The sequence below is a fragment of the Aplidium turbinatum genome, chromosome 3, assembly GCF_918807975.1.
Source record: "Aplidium turbinatum chromosome 3, kaAplTurb1.1, whole genome shotgun sequence".
Lineage (NCBI taxonomy): Eukaryota > Metazoa > Chordata > Ascidiacea > Aplousobranchia > Polyclinidae > Aplidium > Aplidium turbinatum.
In genome coordinates this window covers 10,979,460-11,001,688 of record NC_137474.1, presented here as the reverse complement: position 1 = coordinate 11,001,688, position 22,229 = coordinate 10,979,460, and the positions used below count along the sequence as shown (strand labels likewise).

Here is a 22,229-nt window from a genome sequence, read left to right as displayed (position 1 = left end):
ACTGCATGCGTAAAAGTAAAACTAATCGTTTCAAGCAGCGGTTCTAATAAATTTGGTTTGCGACCTAGGTGTCAATATAAACAAGACAGTAAGCTTAATCAACGGCTATTTTAATTGAGTAAAATAGCGTTATGGTTATGACGTCATCACCTTTCTCGCCCCCCAAGGTTTTTTGAAAAGTCGGCGCCTATGTCTGCAAGGGTTAGTTTTTTCCGCGCTTTTGAAAGTTGATTGCTGGATTTTTTCTCTCCTGGTCCATCGTTTCATCTGCTTTCTGTTTCGTTTATGTTTTTTGCTTTTGTACAATGTTTTTCTATCTCTTTTTTTATTGCTTTTTCTTGCGATCTAACGTTTTTGGTGTGTTCTTTTTACCTTTTCTATTGCGTTTTAACTGTGTTATTTTTGTTTATTGGCATTTTATTGTGTAGGCCTATTGCGGCCCTCAGGTTAATTTGCAAGTGTTCATTTGGCCTTCAGAGCAATGTGACTTTGAGATCCTTGTTTTATATGATAATAGTGAATAAACCACTGTTATTATCATTCAACATTAAGTATTTTTGTGATGAAAAATGTGCTTAAATAATTATTGACAGTATATATGAACCTTGTGTGTATATGCAGCAGATAGACATTAGCCTATTATTTTTGCGAGCAAATTTTCTTTTGTGTTGTATTGAACAGATTAACTAGCCTACCTTGCTATGTAATATATAGCATGAAAAGATAGTGAAAACTTGGAAAAATTATATTCCTATAAATATAAACCCCCATCTATCAAAAAATTTATGCTCCACGAGTAGGGCTAATTTGCTTTGTTTTGTGCAGTGCGCCATGGGTGATTGAGGTAAAGAAACTGTATTTAATAGTTGGACCATGCAAAAATGATGAAGATGCAGTTAATGGAGAAGAAGAATCTAAACTCAAGGAAGAACGGTAAAGTAGTTCATATTAATGTAAACTTTTTTGTCAAGATTAGCCTTTCCTGCTTGTTGTAATTAAACAGTAGACTTAGTTAAAAATGATGCTGCCTCGGCAAAAATATGTACATGACATTTAGAGCCCAAAGGACTGTGAGGTGTGTAAAGGAAGACTTCGCTTTCATAGACAGACATGTCACACCCTCAACATGAGGATTTATTCATGGCCTGTATAATCAACATTGACTGATGATGATGATGACTTCATGCAATATTGTGTTGAAGGATTTATCCCAGTTAAGATTGCCTGTTTCTTGTTATAAGGACACACCACATTACACATTGTTGAATTTTTACCAGGAAAAGAAATCAATTGGCCGAGTTAGAAGAGCGATGGCATGCCACGCAAGGAATGAGCAAGTCTATCTATGCAATTTGGCGTTCATATTCCTCAAGCATTGTCACAAACATTGTAGAAAACTTGCAGGTTTGCTTGTTATGAGAAAGTACTTTTAATTTAAAGTTGTTGGGTCGTTGGACCACTTGGCGTGCGACAACTTGGCAAGTACATTTCAGCCATTGTCCAAGTCAGCGAATGAGATTTTCACCGAGCATCAGCAGAGCTGCTTGGTCATCACTTGCTAAACTGCGTTTGCTGACTTGTGACATGCCCAGTTTCAGCTTGCTCAGTTGTTACTTTCTCAATTTCATCATTTTCCAACTTTCTGAGTAGAAGTGGCGGTCAAACACCCGTGTGGCATGAATTAGTGATGCAATACTGATGAGCCTAGCCTCATGGGCGAAACATGGTGTCTATTGCTGTCAATTCTTGCTACAATTGGCTGCCGAGAAACAAATTTTCTTTATTTTATAGCTTATTTTTATCTGATATTTCAAGCTACAGTAATATAAAGCAAAATAATCGGACAATCATATTCTATTGCTACAATCGTCTGCCGAGAAACAAATAGCTGATTTTTATCTGATATTTCAAGCTACAGTAATATTAAACGAAATAATCTAAAAGTAATCCGACAATCATATTCTACAGTAATCTCAATAAGCTATGACTTGAATATCATTTCATAAAGAACCTCTTGGTATGTTGTAGGTGCGTTTGTTTGATCTTCATGTGAGATATGAAGATGACACGACTCTGCCTGAAACGTTTGCTTTTGGATCTCACATCAACATTTTGTCTGCGCAAACTACCGACGAGAACTGGGTACAATATATTGTTGACGTGTATGCCTGTATGGTTTTAAGTTAACAAACATAACACACTGCAACTACACTGATTTAAAACTGAGTAAAGTGGTTAAATATCAGGCATATTAAAGTAGAAAACAGTTTGTTGAGTACAGCTACAGCTGTTATGTAATGCATAAGAGTATAAGATAACATGATTATTTTTACATCAATTGACATTAGTTTTATATTGCTTTCTAAATTATTTAATTTTTGTTCTAGAATCCAAAATCTTCAAGTGCACCATCCACAGAGAAGAAATGGAAGAAAATGCATTTGGAAGAAATGTCATTTTACTGGGATACAAAATCTCACATTCTGAATGGGTTATCGCAAGAGGAACTCATTGTGAGAATGTGCTGCGTGTAACTCTGGCTTTTTTGTAGTTCTTTTTGCAGAAACAAAGCAACTGCAAGACCAGGAAAGAGAGTGTTTCTCAATAAACTAATTTTCGCTGGACAGGCTAGGAATCGAACACGGAACCTTTTGATCGGCCGATTAATCTATTTTCACTATGCCCAGCTCTCCTTTAATCGCCTCACTTATCCAATTTAAGCCAACATTAATTTAGGACTTAATTGTTTTAGGAAGCTATGGTGAACCACAATGCGAGTGATGCTTCTCCTCCTTCCAAGAAGTCCAGAGAAGACCAACCTCATCAATTTATTCTGTCTCCTGTCAGCGGCGAAGCTCGTCTGACCAGAGCATGCAGTCTTCTTCCTCTTCGCTCCAGAAACAATCCCAGATTGTCCTTGAATGTTGACTTACCCAGCATACCACTCCTGTTGCGCAGAAAGCAATACTGTCAAGTTCTTGCGTTTGCAAGTGAGATGGCGAGAAGAGAAACTCGCAGCCAGTACAAGTCCGGCCGACCTACAAAGAGCATTCTTGAAAAGTAATGAGTTTTCTGCCATTGTTTGTGTATGCCTGTTTTGCACCAACTGGAGGCTGTATTTCTTCCAATAGACTGATATATTTTTATTTTACCCTTTTTCTTTAGCTGTAAAGTTTTGTTGTCTGAAAGTAAAATTTGATAAGTTAACTTTACCAATTGTTATACAAAGTTCAACATTTACTCAACTTGTAGCTATAACAGTATGGCAGAATTTCAGTTGAAGTTTTACTGGTGATTTCACTGTCATTGTCTATATTTCTTTTAAGTTGTTCCACTACTCTTCTTATTTGAGAGCTTATCTTTTTCAGCCCTCGTGGGTGGTGGAGCTGGTCAATAGGACAGCACATTCAGAAGATCAAGTTTAAACGAAAAAGAAGCACTGTGGAATTCATGACCCAACGTGCAAAGCTCATTGTAGAATACGTGAAAAACTACAAGGCGTTTTTAAATGCGAAATATTTTGCGAAGTCCAACGTAAGTTTTTCACCGGCAAAGATGATAAAGTTTAGATTAATATTGTTTTATATTTCTTACTGAATCATTCATTTACTCACAAAATGTCCTAATTTTGTTTCCAAACGTTAACCTTTTTACCAAAGAAGCTTTACAAAATTATTACTAAATGATTTTCAGTAATTGGAGACGTTGAATCAACGTCTAAAGTGCGACTGATTTTGTTGGCTAGGTTGACATTTTTAAAAAGATAGTTAGTACTGTGTGTTGCATTCTCAAGTTGCTTTTGCTTTGACAGACAAAGCAACTAGGCTCTGCCTTGCAAGATATGCAAACAAAGATGTCATTGCCAGAACTCCATATATTACACGAGTTGGTGTTTGCTGGAATTGATGAGGAAAATCGAAAAAAGCAGGATTCAAGTCAAAAAAATAACCCCAAAACGGTGAAAATTTGACATGTGCAATTCTTTTCTGAAATATATACAGTATAAGTTAACTATAGTATAAGTAATAGTATATAGTATAGTATAAGTATAATTTAACTAAAGACGAGCTGCTCTCTTGTAGCCTTCCAGTGTGGTAAAAGGATAGTATGGGCCTTCAGCGCCAGAAGCTCATACGAAGAACAAGTTATTTGATTCTCAGCTTGTGCTTTGATCGTATACTTTGTAACTAAGTTGAAGGTTTCTTGAAACGCATCTGTTTGTTAACATAGTCAAACCTTTTATTAATTGCAGTTCTGCCAGTATACACAATTTTTCTCTTATGCTTTCAGTTATATTGAATCATTGTATTGTTTGTGTAGAAAATGCAGTCCTTGTTGAAAACTCAACAAACCAAAGAACAATCCTCACAGGGCTGGAAATGGGGCTGGCTTGGGTAAGTGTGGAAATGAAGTGAAGAAAATGTTTAAACGTGCTGTGGGTTATAAAATTAGGAGATTTTTTTCATTTGCAAAATTTATTTATAGAAAATGGAGGGGACAAGACAACACGGATTTAAATGTTGACCCCAGTGTTAAAGAACAGGAAGAGGCTCTTCCAAGGGCTCTTCTAGGAGACAACTTTCCTCCCACGCTTCACGCCAGTGTCTTCAAAGATTTGAGTAAATATAATCACAAACAAAATTTATGTTTCTTGCTAACTGGTGATCAAACTAATATGCAATTTTGAATCATAAAACTTGTCATGGCCTTCACAATTGGGATGTGTGGTGTGAATTGTATGCTGAAAGTATCACTTGGCCGTAGAGTAGGTGGTCTAATGCTGCACTAAAGCATGTGACATTAATGTATATATGTCATTAAAACGCCAACTTTTTTGCTTGGTTATCATCAAAGCTTCAAATTTTAGTTGTGAACACTGCTCAGTATGTTGAAAGTTTTCGATTTTTTTTTTGAAAAATATACGTTAAAGAAAAGTAGTAATGAAAACCAGACTTTCGTTTACACACAAACATACCGCTTTTGAATATAAATAGTCTGACGCCAACTACAGCTAAAATCATTTTTCTAAAGCTGTTGATTATGATTTGACTGAATGGTATTTTTGGGTACTACGACAGTTTATCGAACGACAGTTTATCGAACGACAACTAATCGAACGACAGTTTATCAAAACGACAGTTTATCGAAACGACAGTTTATCGAACGACAGTTTATCGAACGACAATTTATCGAACGACAGTTAATCGAAAACCTAACCCCTAACCTAAAACCCTAACCCATAACCCTAGCCATAATCCTAACCCCTAGCCCCTAACCATTAACCCCTAGCCCCTAACCCCTGAGTATTCCATTGCATATGTGCTTCGTCGTTCGATAAACTGTCATTTCGATAAACAGTCGTTCGATGAACTGTCGTTTCGATAAACAGTCGTTTCGATGAACTGTCGTTTCGATGAATTGTCGTTCGATGAACTGTCTTTCGATAAACTGTCATTCGATGAACTGTCGTTCGATAAATTGTCGCGTCACGGTATTTTTGACATGATTTTAAACAGTATTCTATTTCTATGAAAGAAGTTATCATTTCTTGTACAGATGATGAAGAAATTTACGAAATGTTCGGGGATGAATTGTCGAATCAGGACACCACAGACACGTTCTTGAAAAGAGATTCTGTATTGCTGAAGCTCAACTTTTCGCTAAACAGCGGTTCCTTCACATTGGCTGAAGACGGAAATGATCTTGAGGGAACAAATAAAGACACAGACATCGTGTCACTGGAGTTCACAACCGTCAAAGTAGCAAGCGAGTGGAGGCCAAGGTAACGTAGTGGACAGAAAATTTCTCAATTTTCTTCAGATTTGTTTTAGTTTTAGATTTATTTATTTCTGAAAGTAATGAACAAACTGATATTTAAGCAAAGAATAAAGAGCCAAATATGTAGATATTAAACTCATGTTCAGGAAACATTTATGTTATAGAATTTAAGATGCAGACAAACGTTTATAGCACTGCAGATGAAGACAGTATAGTTTTCGAAATGTTTGCTAAATGAGTTTGGTATCTATATTTTAGGCTCTTTCATTCGTGATTAGGTTAACCAAGGGTTCCATCCATTTTGCTCTGGTAACCATCATATTATTTCGGATTTCCTTTTTATTTGCATTTTTTCTGGTCAGAATTGTTTTTGCAACTTTAAGATATCATTTCGACTCAAAATCTAATTACAGATACGGAACCCACCAAATCAAAATGGATCTTGGAGGAGTTGTGCTTCGTGATCTCAATCCTCTTAACACTCACTTCTGTGATCTTGTGAAGCCGTCCACACGGAAACAACGTCCAATGTCCCCTCTCAATGTCACTCCACCGGACACCGGCATGCGCTCCCGAGCCAACGACATGCTCAACAATTTGTTCGGTCAAAACAAGGTTGGTGTATTATAAACTAGCAACAATCGATCTTTTACATTGATTCAACGCCTTTTGACGAAACATAAACTTGGAAAGCTCTGGTGCGTATTTTTTTCAAAGCAATCTTGTTACCGTTGCAATACTTTTCTTAAGTCGCTGGTTTTACGCTTTAACTATTTGTTGATGGTCCGGTCAAACATCGGTCAAAACAATTGCATTATTAGCAAGTAGATACATTTTAACGAAGGAATAAAGCTTTAGATGTAATTCTTTGCTCAGTGCAATATGTATTTCGAACTCTAACGGATTGTCTCCCGGTGTGTGTGACACAGTGCAGCTGGAAAAGATTCATTTGTGGAAATTTAGATTCGTTTTTACTAAGGCATTTTCCTACATGTAGTTACTGTGCTAACAATTACATGCAATGGAAACGCGTGCATTGAGCAATAAAGTGAAATCATCATTACACTACGAGTTGTGTATGGACCGAATAGTTAAGTCCCTCATTTACCAAGGGATGATTTTACGTTTATTTATTGTCACTTTAACCCGGTAACATCTATGTAGGTTGCGGAGCTTCATCAGCTGCACTTAAGCATTTGCTGCCAAGTATAACATACAAATGCATATTGCAGACGATCTAAATTATAATACCTTTTTTTTTTAAAAACTCTGGATATAAGTTTGCACTTTCCACACTGAAGGCTGTTCATAATAATATCGTTTTCTTCACTTAGGGTTCTGCTGATTCTTCGACGCAGGAGTTTGTGGACGCCGGGGAAGGCATGCCTGTTTTCAGCGTGACGTATGAAAAGCTGTCTCAATCCGGTTCTAGCTTGTTTTCTGATCGTCTGGAAATCGTCACAGCCCCACTTGCACTTACATTTTTACCTGGTATAACGGACAGAATGACGAAATTCTTCAAGACGCCAGATCCTAGCGGTTGGTAGCTTGTGATATGCTTTTTTGTAACCATACATATTACATACCGTCTTACATTAATTTAACGTGCGATAACGTTCTGTTAATGCGAAATTGCAATCTTTGCAACAGCACTGCAAGCTTAGCTGTTGGACTGTGAAATGGAATAACTACATTTCAACCGCAGCTACCGCGCTATTGTGGTGCATAAACGGCGGCAAATTGCTTTCAAGACAATTTAATGATTAAAAAATGTTCTATTCAGGTTGTGTCATGTTTACGTTGTATTGTTAGACTCCAACTGTATAGCAAATGGTGTGGAAAGCGAACTACTCACCACAGCTGCAAAAGAACGGTATGAGGCTTGGATGAAACAAGCCCAAGCTGAGGTGAAAAACACTGTGAGAAGATTGATGCGAGGAAAAGCTGCAACTAAAGTAAGTGAATGATTTTATAGTGGACTGTGGAGCCTTTTTTTCTGTTGGAGCCTGTACTTTAAGGCAAAAATCAAATGCCAAAATATTTCAGCAAAACAACGAGTTACTTTGGCAAAGAATTGGCGCCTAAAAGGTCACTGAGAATCAAGTAAAATCAATCTGTTAAAGAAGGATGTCTGCGAATTAGCTTGGAAATTTATAAAACACGAAAACTAGACTGGAAAACTGTATCAGTTGTTTTGTGTTGATTGACCTTGGCCACGTATATAAATCATCAATGTTTGCTTCAATTTTCGTACCAAAAACTTCACGCAACTTAAAAATATACTGTTAAAACATGCATTTAACTGAAATTGGTTGTACCACAGCAGGTACGGAAACTCGAAGGCTGTGTAGTCGCTTACGACCTTACACGCATTTTTACTTTATTTCTTCGTGTTTATACTGCTTGATTATAAAATTATCATATTTTCTGTGATGAGCAGCCTGATACCGCTGTCACTTCTTAGCACCGTTACGTCATTGTCATATGCGGTCGCTAAGGTTTGAGGTCGATTGCAACAATAACGAAATATTCTAAACACACGAACGCTACTGACTAGAAAAAAAAAAGTGACAACTTAGTGAATAACAGTTTCCAAACAGTTTTATTCGTTTTTATTTTCATTTTCTTCGCACGATCCGTAACTTGTTTCATACTATAGACTGACGATGTGAGGGCTGCGGCCTCTCATGAAATCGATTTCTAATATAATATTGAGACTGTTGACCGATCCTTTGATACTTAGACAGTGCAGACAGACCAAGTAGTAATGGACAAAGGATCGTCGCAGCATAATAGCAGCTCAGATAGTCAGGCAGATCTCCTCCATCAGTTTACTACTAGAGAAGTTCAAAGACTGTCCAAACAGTAGTTATTTTGTCTTGTGAGCTTTCTGTATTCTTAAACAGTTAATTTTTAAAATCTGCAAGAAATCGTTAAAGTAAAAACTACAGTCTTGAGTTGCTTGCAGAGTTTGAATCACGGCAAATACACCTTACAGCTTACACCTTAATTTTGTTTTCTTCAGCAATTGCCAACGGCATGTAACAATCCGTAATTTTAGGCAGGTAATGAATTGGTCATAGTGATACTGTACAATATGCTAATTTCCAAGGCTCAGCTTCTCTACATAAGACGCGCGTTTTAATGTTTAGATGTATTGTACAAGCACGGTTTGACTGAGCTTCCACTTCACTATACACAAATCAATTTAGGCTCCTTCGATTGATTGGCGTGCCTGAGAAACAAAATGTCCAGACAGCGAATCAGTCGCTTTTTGCATTGATTCAACGTTTGCAGACGTTGAATCAATGTTAAAAATGACTGATTTGCTGTCTGGGCGCTGACCATGGGGATAAAATGATCGTGATCTAATAGTACTGACTACTGAGCAAAGTCCCCCTGAATTTAACTTTGGAAAATTTTACTTTAGGCTGGGGAACGTTATCGGACGTAAAGGTTGATAAAATAGTCAATGAACGTCGCCAAACGTTAAAACGATGTAAAATTGGCAGCTTTTGCTTGCTGGTTGCTTTGCCGAATGGTGAAAGCATGTAATCGTATCTTGCAAGGTTGTCGGTTCGAGTCCCCTAGAGCTTGCGTTTGTTTTTGAAAAATCCCCATAACCTAATGTTTCATAGCTGAAATAAAGATTGTCTTCACCTGAATCGTGTTTTGATCGTTGGCTTTCTGTTTCAACCAGTTTCGATCAGTTTCATAATTGCAGATCAGCAAGGACAAATGGGCGATTTCCCTTGACATATTTGCTCCTGAGATCATCCTTCCTGAAGATTGGTCAAACCCAAACAGCCGCATCGTCATTCTCAATCTCGGTCACATGACTTTCGAAAACCACGAAGAAAGTGAGTTCGGTTTTGAAATACTTCTTGAACAAATACGTAAAACCTGCTTAGTGCTTATGGTACTGCAAAATGTAGACTGTACACTACAGTGTAGTACACTCAACCAAAAGCTCTTCATCTTTTGTTATATTTTCGCTAAACTTTTTGTCTTTCACGTCAGTGACAACCATGTGTCATAGGATTGTTAAAATGTTGTAACTATGAATGGCTCTTGTCATCATCATCATAATCCATCGTCGGTTTGTTCCCCTCTAGTGGGGGTGGCCGATTGTTTCCTCGCAGCAATTGTTTTAATCCCTTTTCTCCATTTCACTCTGTCCCTTGCATCTTCCTCCTTCAGTCCGACTTTTTAAAATTCATCCTTCACTTGTTGTTTCCACGTTCTTCTTGGACGACCGCGTTTCCTCTTCCCATCCACCTTTAGATCTAGTGCCTTTCTAAGAAAACTTCCTTCCTCCATCCTTATCACATGTCCATACCATCTTACTCCATTTGCCCTTGCCAGTTGGTCTATGGTCTCTCTCATCTCTAACATATCCAACAATTCTTCAGTCCTTTTTTCCCTTCTCGTTTTCACCCCACACATTGCTCTCACCATTGACCTTTCCGTTCTTCTCAGGATTGCCAGTTCACTCTCTCTCAATATCCATGTCTCGCTACCATATAGCATTGCAGGCCGCACACAGCTCCGATATACTTTCCCTTTCATCCTTAGTGAAAATTTTCTGCCATACAACATTTCCCCACATTCCCTGAACTTTGCCCAGCCCAATCTTGCCCTTGTTGTCACCGCTGCTTCACATCCACCACTTCCATTTATCCGATCACCCAGATAACAGAAGTCTGTCACTGTTTCGATGCCATGGCAGAACTCATCATCATGGCTTTCCACTTCATTCCTTCCTTTACTGCATTTCCCACAAACAAAACACTTCGCCAATCTTGTTGCGGCTCTCTTGACATTAGCACATCTTGCATGTACCCACTTTCCACAATCCTTGCATTGCATTGAATTTCTCATCACTCTCTTGCCACATATTCCACAGGGATCTACTTTGCTCTCAACAACTGTTCCTTCTGCTCCACTCACCATCACTTTTGTTTTTTCAAGATTCACCTTCATACCCTTGGTTTCAAATGCTTCTTTCCATTTCTCAAACTTTCTCTCCAGTCCCTCCATACTATCACTTGTCAAGACCAGGTCGTCTGCATACAAAATTTCACTCAATAAGCCCTCCCTCACTCCTTCAGTTACAACGTCAACCACAATAGCAAATATCAGAGGTGACAAAACTTATCCTTGGTGTACACTAACCTTCACAAAAAACTCGTTTGAATAATTTGATCCAACTCCCACTTTTGTTCTTGCATCCTCATACATAGACATCACAGCTCTCACTAATACCTCCATTATACCTCTTTTCCTCATTGCCCACTCCATCACTTTTCTTAGTACTCTGTCAAATGCCTTTTCTAAGTCGACGAAACACATGTATAGTTTTCTCTGCTTCTCTCGGTATTCCTCCTGCATTCTTCTCAATATAAACAGAGCATCCACTGTACCTTTTCCTGGCATAAATCCAAACTGCATATCATTTAATTTCACCAATGTTCTCAACCTCTTTTCTAGTATTCGCTCCACAATTTTCATTCCATGCTCTAGTAGTTTTACACCTCTATATGCACTGCAACTTCTCACATCCCCTTTTCTCTTGAACAGTGGAACAACAGTACTATGCTTCCACTCCTCCGGCATTCCCTCTCCATCTAATACCCTTTGGCTAAGTTGTAGCATTACTTCAATTCCCAACTCTCCACTTGCTTTTATCATCTCTACGCTCACTACGTTCTTGTGTTTTATCCATTAACTTTCGGAAGTAGCTCAGTGTTTCCAGTACAACAATTAACCTCTAGACGAGTCCAGGGCACTTTCTGACGTTTTCTATTTACTTACTTTAGTATTATGGATTTTACCACGTTTTTATGTGGAAAAAATTGTTTTAAACCTTTTAAAAAAAAGTTAAACTAGGGAAAGTCATCTCCCCAGTTAAGTAATGTAAAGGAAATGGCAAATCACCTAATAGTGTCCCAGCATTCATTCCGGGTTGCTTGGATCTAGCTCGCAACGTGTGAACAGGAACACAATTGTATTGAATTTCCACTTTTCGCTGAAGATTTGCTCACTTTTGTGTAACTCCGTTTTTTTATAGATGAAGTGCGAGCACCTAGACACAGAATCGAAGAACAAACTGTACAGGGAGCTGAAGAAGAAGAAGACAACGACAGCGATGATGACTTTGTGACTCCTCCTAACACTCCTCCATCAGAGGCCGAGCTTCTGCTGATGTCTCAACGAATGAACCAAAGCAATTTAAAACTCAGCCAAGAAGTCAACGAAGCAAACAAGCCAGAATCTCCAACTGATAAAACAAACAAAGAAAAATTAGCCAAACGTGATTTAATGGACCAGGAAGTCTTAACTGAGAGGATGTTGTGGGATAAAATGTACGAGCGGTACCACCTCCAATTCGCAGAACTACAGGTCAGTATGGACTTGTCGTATTTGTTGAACCGTAATATGTATTATGTGTTATTATAAATACGAGTGCCTCGTTTTTGTTAAAAGAGTATAAGTGAGAAGAAGCGGTACATTATTTGTAACAATCATCATCAAATGTAGTATATCGTAATTCAAACATCTTGTCTTCACCGTGGTATAGCCAACGCTAGTTTGATCTCTTAAGTGTGTGAGCACATTATTTTTTTCGTAGAATTGTGTTTAAGTCCAGGATGTAACCTCAAACATTCTCAAAATTGTCGTCTCGATGGTGTCAGTGGTTAGAATTTCCGTTTCTGCACTGGTAGGTATGGGTTTGACATCCTGAAGTGTCGCATCATACTAAAGGATTTAAGGTGTTGCCTTATTCCTGCTTGGCACTCAGTAGAGGAGTTGACTCATGGTAGTGATGTTCTTGGTTGTATCTCTATTATGACTGCGCTATCACCGTCTGCTTTGTAAAACACAACGCATATCGCAATGGATAGGCTACACTCTACAGTGTCATATAAAAACATCTCATTATTATATAAATATGAAAAAAATTGCCAGAGAGGTATTTTGAATCTTCTTTAACTCTGTGGTTTGGCCGATAAAATGGCAGCTGAAACTTCAGAAATGTTTTTCGTAGCAGACAACTTGGATCAAATGCATGCATTGTCTTGTCCTTTGTAGGTCCTTGTCGCATCTAACCGTACCAAGTGGTTGTCGTATCGGCATGGAGGAAAAAGTTCGATGCATTTGGTCGACCGATTCAGTGTTGAGCTTCTGGCTGAAAGGAGGATAGTGCCAACAACTGATCCGCAGTATCCTGCTGTCATGGTGACGGGGAAACTACCTCACCTTACTCTTCACCTCAGTAACAAAAAGGTGAGTTCTTGTTTTGCCCTGTGAAGCAAATAGTTAAAGTTAAAATTGTGACAGAGGTTATTTTCTTTTTTTACTTCAAAGAAACTCGTTAAATCTGAGTTTTAAAAAAAAATGTACGAATGTGTCTTCATGTAGAATGTAGAATTGTAGATATTATATTAGAAAAATTTAATCGTTAGTTTCAACTGCAAACTACACTCTCATGGCATGATGGTGTGAAAATATCGGCTCACCATGTGCTAAACTAAAGGGCAGGTGTCAAGTTCTGTTCAAAATGCTCGGTTTAACCAACAAGGCATTTCATGCAAATGCATTGTTGTGGGAGTCTCCGAAGCTTTGTTACTTCCATAGAGCATATGGCTGTAGCTTATTAAGACATTGGTGTGTTTTAAGGCGAACTCAAACAGTCACTACCTTGCTTACCTGCAGACTTGTATCGAAATCTTCACAGCGGGTTGTCCAAGATGTAATTAGAACATCATTTTAAAGCTTGAAAAGCTTCGCTCTTTTGTACATCTTCTTTTTTTTAAGATCCACACTGCGATAAAATGCCTGAATCAGTTGTGGATAAAAGATGAGGGTGAAGTCAACACTGCCCAGAACCAACATAACATCGCCTCTCCATCCAAGGCAGGGCTGCCAAGCTTCAACGTGCGCCCTCAGCTTCCCATCCTGGGAAGCGATGAAACTTCAGCAAAAGCAAATTCAAAGCAGTTAGCATGCGACTTTCTGATCAATCAAGTTAGCATTCGACTTTCGCGAATTTTTGTGTGATAATGATAATTTTCAATTGTCAAGATGAAACTTCTTGCTTGTGCAACTTCAACTTACTGTTTCAAGTCTTCAAACGCTACCTCATTTCAGCGTTTGAACAGATGCATTGCAAGCTGTGTTTCGTTCTCACAACTACAGCAGCGTTGCTGTTCGATGCATTGTGACGTAGCTTTGTAGGCTGTCTTCAATATGTGTGAAAACTCAGCCTAGTGATAAGATTACGTGCGATACTGATGAGGCCCACCCACAGCTGTCTGTCGCTGCCATTTTTCCATAGTCCTGTTAATATGTTGTATAACGTTCCACACTTGATTGCTACAAGCCAGAAAATTAGTTCATATTTACATAATTTACGACCTATAGACATTGAATCAACGTAAAAATGCTGATTTGCTAGCTGGTTCTTCGCTCATTGGTGTCACTCGCTGTTTGATACCAAGAAAACATTCTTTAGATTTCTGTCGTCTTGGAAGAGGATATGGAAAGCCAAATAATATCAGTCTTGGAAGTCAGTCGGATTCAAACAAAGTTCATTGAGCGACCGTTCGATTCTTCAATGTCACTGTCCATCTACAGGTAGACACCGTGGGTCTGGTGACCTTTGAACCTATCCTCAGTAATATGAGGCGTGATTGTACTTCTCACGGCTGGTCCAGTCTCTTGGTGTTAGGTAGCTCGACCCATCGAGCTAAACTTGTAATTTTTACATTCTTTCAAATTCTGAACACGTTCGAACGATTTAAGTCGCAAGTTTTGCTGGTTGTGGAAAGTTGCTAATTTATCTTCTACTATCCTTTGCAGACTCATTCAACGTCCGACTTCGACGTATTCTGAAAAAACGTTACGTTTCAAATTTAATCGCAATGTTTTGCTTCGTTTTTGTTAAACTTTTCAATAGCTGATTTAAATATTTATCCTTTTTCCCATTTCAAATTAGTTAATTGCTACTAAAATTTGTGTCTAGTTATACCTGAGATCAAACCTATGATTACGTTTGTGATTACTTTCTTCCAGTCTCCTTTTGGTTGATGTAATGCAACAGTTGGGACACGACTATGAGCTCCTTCTTGCTTCTCATCGAAGTGTGTACATGGATGTTGGAAGCGGACATATGCTCGACTCTGGCACCGCATCACCCATGTCTCTGTCGCAAGCACAGTCCGGACAAACCGCTTTTGGTAAGTGATTTGCAACTTTTGGCGTCAATGCAATTCAGTAGATTACGTCCTGACTCCTGAAATATGAAAAAGTTCTGTAGTGATAAAAAATTCCTCATCTTGGACTTGAAAGTAATATTTTGGTGTTTTTATTACGTTGTTAAAACATCCCTTTGCATTCCCAGACAGCAAAATCCGTCGTTTTTACATTGAGACTTTGAATCAATGTAAAAATGACGAATTTTGCTGCCTGGGTTGTATTATGTGATCGTGACAGTAGTTTTACTTTCGTTTTTCTAGACTCGACAACAAGCCATGTGAAGCGTTGTTCTTCGGATTCATCGAAATTGGATCTTTACCAACCAACAAGCAACATGCTTAACACCGTAGCCGAAAACCTTCGCCATTTTGCTCAGTTTTCCAACAAGTATTTTTCGGCGTCTTCTTTCCCGAGAAAGTTTTCCGGAGAACTTCCTGCTCCAGGAAGTGAGGATGTTGTCGGATCGGACGAGGCTGCTGCGGGTTTGGGCTGCTTTGAATACCTGATCACTTTAGAAATAAAAAATCTCCGGAAAGGATCACCAGACTTACAAAACAACCAAAATCCGTCTCTCGGACCCCTTTCTCCGTGCAATCGCATAGATGCGAATTTCAGTAATTTAGACGTTGTATTTAACTCCAGCAGTTGGGTAGCCATTTTGGACTTTCTTCACAAACTTAAACCAACGCTTGGGTCTTCAAAACCCAGCGATTCACTTAATGACAACCACAATTTAAAGCCGACTTCATTCGATTCTCGCCAGCTCAAAGTCTCTCCTGCAGTCACAAACTTAGAAGAAGAAAAATCTTTGGAGACTCACGTGAACGTTGAATTCAAAAAACTGAACATTCTGTTGCTTCGGCACGTCGTCAAGTTTGGATCAACTGTCGGTCGAAAGCTGGCCACAGTCACAATGCAAGGTGCAAGTGTTGAGGCAAATCTCGGTTCAAAAGACCTTCATTTGACGGAAGATAACATGAACGTGCAGTTGGACCTGTCTGGCTCAATAGCAAGTTTGTTAATGCAGGATTTGACGTCATCTCTCGCCGGCTCTTCTCCGTCGCAAGGTTTCGGGATCCTCAGCATTGGCATGCACGACGACCAATCAAAGACGTCAATAGACGTCGAAAACACGTCTTCCGGTCGCGATTCCGAGCAAGAAGTAGACGCTTTTTCTTTCCAATTTAAACAAGGCACAGTCAAAGAAACCAGCACCGAGTCGACAAATCCCGTCCCTTCTAACCGCAGTGGGGTCACCGGCAAGTCAGTGTCAGAACCGGCGATGCCTGTCACTAAGATGTCGGAAAGCCTGAGCGATACCAATGCTTCAGACGACCTTCTGTTCAACATGGACACCGATGCTGTCCATCAGACGCAAACAGGTAATGGTTTTATCAAAGTTTCAGCTGGTAATTATTTTGGAATAGGTTTGGTAGGAGTGTTGCTTTTTTGTGCTTTCTCTTTTTAGCTAAATTGCCTGTGTTGCCACCAAGTTTGGTAGAGCCAGAAGCCGTTTTCGCAACTAGCTTTTTTAAGTATTTTTTTAGCTTGCTTTAAAATAACGTTTTTTTGTTTTCTGGTAATTTTTTCAATCATTGTCAACAAAAACACTACAAACTTGGTACACTTCGATCAAATCTGCAATCTACGGTATGTTTTTTTGATTTCTTTTACAATTATCATGTTTTCAGCCGTAAGAACGGAATCCCGGGTTACGTTGAAGATGGCGTCTACATGCTACATTCACTCACCTCGGCTGGTTGCTGAGATCATGGCGTTTACGGACGAAGCCGGGGACTTCGCACGCGCTCAAATGACTACGGCAACACGACAGGTACAGCAAACACATTTCAAGATGGTCTTAATGCAGTCATTCATAGCTTAGGGTTCTGGACTCCACGGTTCTTATAAACCATTTAAACTGAAAATCAAGTTTTCTGTTAAATCAAGCTCAGTAGTTCTCACTGTGGCTAATGATTTTTCTAACGTTCAATTTCACAAGCATTGACTGCAATACTTCAGGCCTACAAAGACATGGCAAGAAGCATAATGGATAAAGTCTCCGACTATAGCATGGCGATGTTGGGTAAAAGTTTGATAGAAGGTAAGCTTTTTATGATTGTTCTTAATATTGTCTCAAAGTGTGTAGTCACATTTTTCAAAAAAAAAACTCTATTTATCCGTAACAATTCATTGTTCGCGATAGACCTTTAGTAGAGAGTTCGCCTTGCTGTTCTACATTATAATATTGTCATGGCCTGACACATCCCTTCCAACAGATGTGGCCATTTTTACATTATTTCAACGATTGACAACGTTAGTCAAGAAAATGAAATATCTTCTGTTAGGTGTCAAACCCACAACAATGCTTGATATGAACGACTCGGTTACATGTCTTGTAATGCAAAGGAATTTATTCTCTCGTATGACTCGACTCGACAACTGACTCGTGTGAGAATAAATTCCTTTGCATTGACAACGTTAGTCGTTAAATTGATGTAAAAATAGCAACTTTTGCCAGCTTGGTTGTAGTCGTAACAAAATAAACAATGCCAATTATTGTAGGCTTTGTAAAACTTAAACATGGCGATAATATTGACTAACTAAACCAAATTAAAGCTCCAGATTGCACTGCAACGCTGTCAATTGAGAACAGCGAATAAACCAACATGTGAGAAGCAAAGCTATCACCCCCATTCCCAGCTTGGGAAAATGGTCATTTCTACATTGATTTAACGTGTATAGACAATGATAATGTAAAAATGACCAATTTTGCCAACTGTCGGGATGGTGCGTAACCAAGAGCACCACAGATATCAAATATTTGCCTCATATGAATTTGCAGAAAATGACTTGACTACAGTAGACGACAACCACACAATTGGAGCGATGCCCAAATCGTTCAAACAAGGGGCCTCTTCTGAAGCCAAGTTGTGCTTCAAACTGCAAATGCAAACACCAATAGTAGCGCTGCCAAAATTCCCTGGCAGTTTTGAATTGCTCGTAGCGAACTTGGGCCAGATAGCGGTACAGAACGACCACGATGTGGAAAAGTGAGTATTTTGTCATTTTATGCGGTATTTTGTCAAGATTTTTTTGCAACTAGTATCCAGATGTGTTTGATTGCGTGGTTTGATCAAATTGTACTACTTTCCCTTTTTAGTTTACTCAAGTGTTTTCTTTTTAGCGGCTGTGGACCTATGGACACTCTGAATATCTTAGTCGAGAATATGAACCTGCGTAGTCATCGGCAAAAAGACGAAGAACTAGCGGCCAAGAAATCCAACGAGCAAGCCAACGCAAGCACGCTTGGCCCAAGTATAGCTGAGCTCAAACGTGACAGGTTAGAGTGTTCTCGCTTTGCACTCGGATATTGTTTAGCCGTTGATACCGTAGTTTTATATAGCCAGTGCTGTGCATTCTTTGCTGCAGAGTTTCAACTCATTTGTTATTATATACTTTATGCTACCGTAGATAAATTTCAAAGTTAATGACTTAACTGTTTTGAGAATCAAGTATTCTATTGGAGACTATTGCATTCAGTGTTCTACGCGATACCCAGACTGCAAAACCGTCATTTTTACATTGATTCAACGTCTGCAGGGTAAAAAAGCTGGTCCCTGCGAGAGTAATGTCTTTACTCCGAAAGTATTGGTTTTTGACTCGCAATAATAATATGACGTACTTAATTTAATTAAGTTATTATAATTTTGTGCAGTTTGAGGTTCATGAAAGCAATGAACAACAGCGAGGGTTCGAACCAACCTATGGACAAGCAAATCCTTCATAAAACCTCTCTCCAGCTTACGATACAGCGAAAGCATTTTGTTCCTAGTCCGAAGTCGTCGTTGGAGGTTCGGAAATGCTGCAAAGAAACCGATGAAAATCATTGGTAGGTTCACACTCAAATCTCGTATTCCATGCTGCTTTTACAAAATATTGAACATTTTAGGCGTATACCTTGAAAGCTCTATGTGGCGACCCATATACATTCGGGTCAGTAATCCGTTTTTGTGGTCAGCAAGCTATTTTTACTTTGATGTAAATTTACGATTTTTCACCCTTTTTGCTCGGACTTTTATTTTATCAATTTTCCGTGATTTTTAGTTGGATTCCTTCAATACTTAACTCACTTACTTCTTCTCCATTTTTATTTCAGCTCCGAAAATCACTCATGCGATTACTTCACGTCACACGTGGGGTTACTATCGGACAAGCGAATGTGCGTTGACATCCAAGCTGCGACTGGGTTCACGGTCACTCTGTCTAAGTACGCTTACGAGCAAGTGCTGAAGACTTTGGATAATGTCGCCTTTGGTGGAGACATTGACGTGTTTGGTGATGAAGAAAATGTCTTCAATGCGAAACCTCACTATTCGGCGTCTGCTCCAAATCTACATAGTGCCTCTTCGAAGACTGTCAAGTCCGATAAATCCGTTCGCTCGAGCAGTAAGTCGAAAAAGTTTGTCTTCAAATGCGACCAAAGTTTATAATAGAATAGATAAAGAATTTTGAGTGCAATGCTGATATTTGGTTGGTATTTTATCGGTCTGCCACTCTAACCTGTTGGTTTAAGCAAAGAATCACCAGGAGCTACAGGATACAATACATGTTTCCATGTCATGCTGTCAATGTTGTGTTTTGATTAGTCCTTCCCAAAGCGTAATCTGCCTTTTCTTGCTAATTTTCTCCTAAAGTCTTTGTGTAGGTCCTTAGCATGTGGATGTGGGTAAGCTACGACCTGCAGTCTTACATCCGATTCGTTTCACTATTTAATCTGGTAAACTATTCTGCAAATATCACTCGCAACCGATCAAAAGCAGCATGGTTAAATTGCACAGTTGTAGCTGAATGGTTTTGGCTCGCTTTTTTGCTGCTTATAAAGTTTTCTTGTAAAATGGTAAAAGATTTTGTCTCAGCGACTTTTGTAAGGCAAATCAAGACAGCTTTTGTCCACCTCTGTACCAGATGCTACGGTTCATGATGTTTTCAAATTTAAGCGGCAAAGAATTTAGCATTCAAAATCATTGCCACTGTACCATACTGTTATTTTTTGTTCTTAAATTTGGTTGCCTTTTTTTAAGTAACCATGCCATGATGAAAGATTCAAATGAAAAAACTTATTTTTAGCATCGTCATACCACTCTACACCACGCGTCGGCGACGAACCTGTCCTGTTCGAATTGCCTGGTCTTGAAATATCGAAAAAGGTCTTGTATTTGCCTGAGATTATTTTGAGTTAACCCAACTATTTTAAGCCAAGCATTTATTAATTTTGTAAGAAAAGGTGGGTGTGTGCACCTGCAAACATCTGTCAGATTGGTCGATGATGCAGGAGAAGAAACCACAAAGGATACCGGCTGGCTTATATAAACCAACAAGTGGAAAAAAATCAGCAACCTCAACCTCTCAAGCACATGTAGCTCCACACACAGTATTATTTATTTATTTGTCACTTTTTTCTGACTCGAGTAGAATCAAAAGTCTAAATCTGGCACTGAATGGATGCCGACACGCGCCAGACATTAACGAGCTTGTTTTGATAATACTGTATTGCGAAGTCATTTTTTTTATTGACAAAATAAGCTGACGCTAGCCTCTCTTACTTCACAGATTTTTGCAATCGCGTTATTTCATTAGGGACCAGCGTCCAGCACCTTGCCAGGAAGCAAGTACCTTTGTTGGTAAATTACTTATTTGTTTCTTCAGAACTCTGCACAAAACCTGCAGGCACTGTCCCAGCGGAAGTACACTCCCATATCAGCTGACATCACTGTACCTTGTCTCATATTCCAACTCAGTGGAGACTTGAGCGAGGGTGAACAGGTGAAATTATCATATCGTTTTTTCTCTGGTTGGCCACACAAGAAAGGAACGTAAACGTACTAAAACAATAATGCTAGTTTTGACATAACCTTGGTCAGGTGAAATCTTTGTGTTAGAAGGTAATAAGTTGATGAATTAGTTGTTGATAGACGGTATCTCGGCTACATCAAGCTTTTCAATTATGTGGGTAACGAGTTTTTGACTTTATTATGTTATTTTAGTGGTTAAACGTTTATGCTTAAGACTCAGGAAGACTTATTATAGTCTTTCCCAGAGTCAACTTTAATTGCTTAAGAAAAACTAATACCTACCTAAGTTAATTTGGAATATCTCTATCAAATTAATTTTGGTATTCGATGTTAATTCAATATTGTTGTTTTTGTTTTTTTTACAGGGGATTGTCAAAGTCACTTTAGAAAGATTTACTGGTTCTTATTTAAAAGAGAAAAAGTTTGGCACCGAAATCGATCTTTCGCTTGGTTCGCTTGATATCGAAGATCTCCTGCAGCCCAAAGAATCTCCCAATCGCCATATTGTTGTTTCGTTTTCTCACTCTAAGGATTCCAAAGGTCCGCCTTTGAAGACTGAGTATCTTTCCACGTCATGTCCTGCTTTCATACGATCAGCCATGTTGCCGCGCTGCAACATGTCGACATCGATGCCTTCTATGAGGGAAGGCGGGAATCGGAGTGCGAATAACTCGCAGCGTAGACAAACAAGCGCCGGTGTGTTTCGCCCCTACGACTCATTCAATATCGCGTCAGGTTGGTGTACTAGCCTGCATAATATATGTAAATTCAGTGTATTTTGACAGTAAGCTCATTCGATCTCCGAAAGAGGAATATTGTAGCGGTCAACGTTCAAAATAGGAGAGCGTGCGCCATCACACCGGATCGAAATTTGCTGACATCCAAACCTCGCAATGCGAGAAACAAAGGACGGAAAACCGTGTATTCACTAACTGTCTAACTAACATGTCTGTTTGCAAACTTTACATCGTGTTTCTCAACAAAAGTTCAACTTCCTCGTTTGCTCTGTTTTAAAATGCAATTTCCTCTATTTTCAGGCTCCTCCCGGCCAATTTACAGCCAGCCTGTTTCTCCCACTCCACTTGATTCCAATGAGGAAGATTTTGTGTCTTCATTACCAGAAGACTCGTGTTCTTTCACTGACACTGCAGACGTTAACAGCACGCTGGTGCGCATCAAAGCCTTTATGGTGGACGCAAACAGCGAGGCCTACAAGAACGTGTATGACCGCGTCAACAGAAGAATTGACGTCGATTTCAACTCGCTAGACTGCAAGGTGTGACTTGTTAATGGCGACACTTCCTGTAAAATTGTGTTAAAATAAACTCACGAGATCAA

At 39.0% G+C, this 22,229-nt stretch overlaps 1 protein-coding gene across 1 annotated transcript in view; it reads left to right on the top strand.

Annotated features, from left to right (window-relative positions):
* LOC145766542 (intermembrane lipid transfer protein VPS13D-like) overlaps positions 1-22,229 on the top strand; it is a 52,861-nt gene that overhangs the window by 2,475 nt on the left and 28,157 nt on the right. Inside the window, exons 3-32 of the mRNA XM_082578265.1 lie at positions 826-933; positions 1,278-1,404; positions 2,029-2,142; positions 2,388-2,513; positions 2,753-3,060; positions 3,369-3,534; positions 3,812-3,958; positions 4,321-4,394; positions 4,486-4,619; positions 5,557-5,782; positions 6,192-6,393; positions 7,113-7,317; positions 7,591-7,733; positions 9,503-9,638; positions 11,849-12,180; positions 12,871-13,065; positions 13,597-13,806; positions 14,294-14,415; positions 14,854-15,017; positions 15,297-16,418; positions 16,728-16,870; positions 17,059-17,140; positions 17,882-18,089; positions 18,224-18,379; positions 18,755-18,928; positions 19,196-19,485; positions 20,167-20,246; positions 20,746-20,862; positions 21,257-21,626; positions 21,929-22,167. Of these exons, the coding sequence (XP_082434391.1) occupies positions 826-933; positions 1,278-1,404; positions 2,029-2,142; positions 2,388-2,513; positions 2,753-3,060; positions 3,369-3,534; positions 3,812-3,958; positions 4,321-4,394; positions 4,486-4,619; positions 5,557-5,782; positions 6,192-6,393; positions 7,113-7,317; positions 7,591-7,733; positions 9,503-9,638; positions 11,849-12,180; positions 12,871-13,065; positions 13,597-13,806; positions 14,294-14,415; positions 14,854-15,017; positions 15,297-16,418; positions 16,728-16,870; positions 17,059-17,140; positions 17,882-18,089; positions 18,224-18,379; positions 18,755-18,928; positions 19,196-19,485; positions 20,167-20,246; positions 20,746-20,862; positions 21,257-21,626; positions 21,929-22,167 (6,220 nt within the window). The remainder of the gene's footprint in view (positions 1-825; positions 934-1,277; positions 1,405-2,028; positions 2,143-2,387; positions 2,514-2,752; positions 3,061-3,368; positions 3,535-3,811; positions 3,959-4,320; positions 4,395-4,485; positions 4,620-5,556; positions 5,783-6,191; positions 6,394-7,112; positions 7,318-7,590; positions 7,734-9,502; positions 9,639-11,848; positions 12,181-12,870; positions 13,066-13,596; positions 13,807-14,293; positions 14,416-14,853; positions 15,018-15,296; positions 16,419-16,727; positions 16,871-17,058; positions 17,141-17,881; positions 18,090-18,223; positions 18,380-18,754; positions 18,929-19,195; positions 19,486-20,166; positions 20,247-20,745; positions 20,863-21,256; positions 21,627-21,928; positions 22,168-22,229) is intronic.